This window comes from Chinchilla lanigera, unplaced genomic scaffold (assembly GCF_000276665.1).
Source record: "Chinchilla lanigera isolate Chin_1 unplaced genomic scaffold, ChiLan1.0 scaffold00016, whole genome shotgun sequence".
Lineage (NCBI taxonomy): Eukaryota > Metazoa > Chordata > Mammalia > Rodentia > Chinchillidae > Chinchilla > Chinchilla lanigera.
This window is the reverse complement of record NW_004955417.1, coordinates 10,923,310-10,928,946: the sequence shown is the minus strand read 5'-3', so window position 1 is coordinate 10,928,946 and position 5,637 is coordinate 10,923,310. Positions and strand designations below refer to the sequence as shown.

General features: G+C 37.8%; 1 protein-coding gene across 1 annotated transcript in view; it reads right to left on the bottom strand.

The window, feature by feature from the left end:
• Dpy19l4 (dpy-19-like 4 (C. elegans)) overlaps positions 1-5,637 on the bottom strand; it is a gene marked incomplete at its 5' end in the record, with an annotated part of 61,201 nt that overhangs the window by 32,932 nt on the left and 22,632 nt on the right. Inside the window, 4 exon segments of the mRNA XM_013512758.1 lie at positions 106-264; positions 3,133-3,206; positions 3,978-4,076; positions 4,170-4,301. Of these exon segments, the coding sequence (XP_013368212.1) occupies positions 106-264; positions 3,133-3,206; positions 3,978-4,076; positions 4,170-4,301 (464 nt within the window).

The window sequence follows — 5,637 nt, the reverse complement described above, 5'->3', positions numbered from 1 at the left end:
TATATAAAATGGCAGCATGAACATGTACATACATACACAAAAATATATATGAATCATAAATATTTTCACAATATATTAGTGTGACTGATTCTCATATGTACTTACTTAATCCTCCTAAAAATAACTTGCATCATAGAAAGAAGACAAATAATTAACACTAGAATATAGAATGGTAATAAAGAAGATTGCGTCAATCGCAAAAAAAAATCTTGAGATGGTGTCTGGAGGGATTCTTGGCAGAGCAGCCAATTCATTGTAAAATTCCTGGAAAAGATAAAAAGCATGATGTTAAAATTACAGGTGTTTTACAGTACTGACAAGTTTTTTTTAAAATCTTAGTAAAAACAGACAAAACATATTTCCTACATTCACTTATTTATAATTGCAAGGTTATCCTTTATAAACAAAGGTAACAGTATTAGTAACTCTCTTCAACAAAGTACATGTCATTAAAACTGCTTTATTAAATGCAGAAATGTTGCTTTTTATTATCAAGTAATAGGACCATCTTTAAAGCCCAGTTGAGTTTTTCTTCTTTCTTTCTTTTTTTTTTTGGTCTTTTTGAGATAGGGTTTCACTATGCAATTCAGGCTGGTATTGAACTTAAAAGGAATCCTCCTGCCTCAGCCTCCTGAGTGCTGGGATTACAGGCATGCACCAACACACCCAACCCAATCAAGTTTTTAGAATGTTATGATTTCCATTTTTATCTGGGAGTCAGTAAAAACTCAGCTGACCAACCTCTGAACCTGTGCTCCCCAATACAGCAGCTACCAGCTAAATGTGGCTGTTAAACACCTCAGCTGTGACCAACTCAAATTGAGAGATACTTTAAGTACAAAATGCACTCAGGATTTCAAAGAAAAAGAATGAGACAAAGGATTGGGAAAAAGCACAGCTGTATTAAATAGACTGCCAACAAAGTATCTTGTGATTGCAATAAGCGCACCTCTTAAAAGAATCTCCCATTATAAGTTATTAACTGTAAGGACTAATTCCAATCCAAATATAATGAGTATTATTTTCATTTCCCTTAGCATCCACCTTCCCTTCCCACATTGTTTTTTCCTTTCCTTTCCCTTCTTTTTGAGACAAGGTCTTGCTATGTCATTCAAACTAGCCTCAAACTCCCAGCAATCCTCCTGCCTCAGCCTCCCCAATGCTGGGATTACAAATGTGCACCACCACCAGGTGTGATGGCGCACACCAGTAATCCCAGTACTCAGAAGGCTGAGGCAGAAAGATCATTGTGAGTTTGAGACCAGCCTGAGCTACAAAGTGAGCTCAAGGACAGCCTGAACTGCATAGCAAGACCTTGACTCAAAAAAACCCCCCCAAATAACAAATGTGCGTCAGCATGCCCAGCTTTCCCATCCTCTTGGGGTACTTTCACTTGTTCTCTACTGCACTGCATAATGTTGTCAACCATGTGTTAGACCTTAGTCATTGCTGTTTCCATATGAGTAGCCTACTACTGTAAACACTCAATAAATATTTAGTAACACTTTGTTGGTAGTTCTTGAAAGTCTGTCAACAGAAATGTTTGTGAATTCTGGTGTACTCTGAAACCTAATATCCAACTGGCACATTTAAGCATGAGGCAACCACTGTGTACACCACCCATGTCATTAAATGTATAAAAACAGAGATGGCAATGAGATGGGACTGTCTTCTTAAAAGACAATGCTTTACCTTGTGAAGCAAATCTAGTTCATGACATGCTAAACACAGGCATCACACACACATCAACTCTTAAACCCTGGCTCAGAGCAGCCTTTAGAAGATGCTCGGCTGAGCTCAGGGTTAAGGAAAAAGCTGGTGGGAGGGCCAGTCCTTACTGAGGTCTGCAGCCGTCTTTACTGACGGCCTTCCCCTTCTCATCTGCCTGCAGACGACACTGTCCCTCCCAAGGCCAGTCTCCCCACACTGGGACAGAAACCGGGTGAATGGTCTCTTAAAGATTTATGTCCCAAACACTCTAGTTATTAACTGAAATCACCCCGGGAAACTCTATTCACTCTGTTTACAATCCCATATAATCACAGCAAATGAGAAAACGTTTCTAAGGTGTAACACGAGAAATATGTAGGCAACTATATGCTCTGCTTTGCTAGAAGACTCTACTTGTACATAAAGTCATTTATGAGGCTCAGGATTTAGCTCAGTGGCAGAGCACTTGCCTAGCATAAAATCATTATATTTCATTCTAGAGTTTAAAAAATAAATAATAATTTAATGACACCAAAAATATTCTTTCAAACAATAAAAAAAATCAGAACAGCTTCTGGTCCAACTGTTATGACCGCAAGATGACATTCTTGGCTGTGAAGTTAACACCTTACTGTTTACCCTCTCCCCTTTTTTAATGGAAGCATATGACTGATGTAGTGGTTAAAATTACCTTGGCTCTTTATTCTTTTTTTCCTACCACGGTGGAAATCAAACCCAGAGCCTCACACATGCTAGTCAAGCACTCTACCTCTGAGCTATAGCCCTAGCCCTCATTTTATGTTTGTTTGTTTACTTATTTAGGGGGTTTTTTTGAGACAGGATCTTGCTATGTAGTCCAGGCCAGCCTCAAACTCACAGCGATCCTCCTCCTCAGCCTCCCAAGGGCTGGGATTACAGGTGTGCAGCGATATGCTCAGCCTACATCATCATTCTTTATCAAGGGAGAAAGTAGCCTTAAAATACTATAATACCATTAAAGTTTATCTTAGTTTTAGAAAATTTAAGAGAGCTGTATTTTATTTGTTTGTTGTTTTAGCCCTTTTTTTTTTGTTTTTTTTTTGGTACCAGCAATCCAACTCAGGACCTTGCGCTTCCCAGGCAGGCACTTGTGCTGCTGAGCTATATCCTGGGTCCTTATTTTATTGATTAAATGACTGTGGTATTAGGGGTCAAACCCAGGGCCTCCAGCATGCTGGACAAGCATTCTACCATCTGAGCTACATTCCCAGCGAAAAAAAAAAATAATAATGTCACATTTCTTCTATACAGTCCCATATCCCACCAAATTAGTTATTTTCTAGGTGATATGTAATTAGATAAGTACTCCCTCCATTCAGTATTTTTGCTCTTTATTTTCTAAGTGGTAATAGATTTAGGTAAATTACATAATCTAAAACTTACTTAGTGATATTTAGCCCAAATTTTACTTCAAGGAATTTCAACATGTGCTCATTTTCTTTGTGTGGAACAAACATCTAGAAGAGAAAAACATTAATTAAACCAAGAAATACTAGCTATGCTTGCAGCAATGTGTTTTTTTTACCAATTACTAGAGATAGAAAATACAGCAAGACTACAAAAATATGAGTTAAGTAATACTTTATATAGTATAACTATGAAGCAATGAGATTTACCAGTAGGAATCATTACCTTAGGCTTAAGCATTCCATTATTGCTATTCCATTACCTTATGCTTAAGCATAAAACTGTAATGGAACAGCAAGAATACTTGAGTCTTCTCTCACTTGGTTTAAGTTACTTATCTACTCTTATTTACCCACCTTTTATTTGTCTCAATTTATCCCACATACTGATTAAATAGGTAATGATAACATTAAACACAAAATGAAGTACATTTCTTTTTTCTCAAGCACAAAGAGAAAAGAATCAGGTTTCTATTTTCTCACTCAATATTCTAGGTTTTTTTTTCTTTTTTTTCTCTGTACCAATGTTCTAGTTTTACGGTCATTGTTCAGTTAGCATTATACTGTAAAAACTCTACTATTTATTATTCTCATTGAAATGTGGTCTAGCATTTTAGACTAACTTATACTTTTTTCTTTTTTTTTTTTTTTGTAGCTCAGGCCAGCTTTGAAATCACTATGTAGCTCAGACTGGCCTTGAACTTACGGCAATCCTCTTGCCTCAGCCTTCCAGGTGCTGGGATTACAGCTGTGTGCCACCACGCCCACCTAGATTAACTTATTCAATTTGCTCTACTGCATGAATCTCAGAGAGTTTCTTACCTTTATTATAATATTTAACGTCACTGGAAGAGTACACACCAGGTAAAAATTAATCACTTTCATGATTTTAGCTACAAAAGTTCCTTTCTTGACATTCAGCTGTGGGAGAAAAATCATGTAAACAAAAAAGTGAGATATAAAAAGTTGACAATTTAAAAGTAACAACAATAATAAAAAGGCAATGATAATTACCTGAAGGCACTTAGTAAGCATTAAGGCTGCTACTAAACTTAATAAAGGAGACACTAATAAAGCTGGATTCTCAAACTGCAGTAAATATCCCAGAAACAGAGCAAATATGTAGATTTTATACACCTCATGGACCTGTTAGGACATAATAAGTAAGAGAAAAATTAATTTTATTGAACATCTTTTCATTAGTTTTGTTTGGGATATAATAAAGCCAAGTGTAGTAGCCCAGGCCTATAATCCCAGCTTTTGGGAGGTGAGTTTGAGGCCAGCCTGGGCTACATAATGAATTCAAGGGCACCTCAAAAAAGAGGAAAAAAAGAAGAAAGAAGGAAAGGAAGGAAGAAAGGAAGAAAGGAGAAAGAAAAGAGAGAAAAGAAAAAGAAATCATACAGTAAACACTATACTGTAATTTAGGAGGGCATCATGAAATGTTCAATCTATATTGCTAATGTTATGGTTTGCAATGAATGTATCACTTTCTTCTCAGAGCTCTCCAGAAAAAAGTTTTCAAGCATGACTGCTGAAATCAGATGGAAGACTATCGCCCCCATCCCAGGTGTTAGAGTGAACACAGCATGCTCTACCCCTGAGCTACATCTCTAGGTCTCTTTCATTTTTTTTTAAACCTAGAGACAGGGCCTCACTACATTCTCCAGGCATGACTTGCACTCACCGACCTCCATCCACACCCTTTAATGTCCAACCACTGAAAGAACTTTCTTCTTTTCTCTTTTTGTACTCAGGATTGAACCCAAGGCCTCTGCACTGAGCTACATCTCCAGCCCTTTTTTTTCAGTCATTTTATTTAGAGACAGGGTCTCACTAAGTCTCTAAGTTGACCAGGATGGGGTCAAACTTGTGGTCCTCTTGCAGGCATGTGCTACCACATCCAGCTGAAAGAACCCTCTTTAATGCCATGCTCTGACTTAATTTGACATGGTTTGCCCTGTTTCTGAAATTCATCTATATAATTTCAAATTACATAAATCAAGGGGCTGGGGATTTAGCTCAGCGGCAAAGTGCCTGCCTGGCAAGCACAAGGTTGTGAGTTCGGTGTCCGGTACCGGAGAAAAACCAAAAAAAAAAAAAAATTACATAAATCAAAAATCATCATTTTAGCAGCAGTTCCCTAAATGTACCCAGGGAAAAATATATTGCAATGAAACCACCAGAGAAAGGGTTGGGTTTTGTTTTTGGTCCAATTAACAGTGAGCAGAAGTAAGTTAAAGTCAATGCCCATTAAAGCCCCCAGTAAGTTATATGTCTCAGCAGATTTTCTAAAATCAAGTAATATAATAATCTAATGTACTGCAAAGTTAATTTTAGAAAGGGAAAGCCAGGCCGGGCACGGTGGCGCATGCCTGTCATCCCAGCACTTGGGAAGCTGAGGCAGGAGGATCGTTGCGAGTTCAAGACTGGCCTGGTCTATAAAGTGAGCTCAAGGCCAGCCTAAACTGCATAGTGAGAC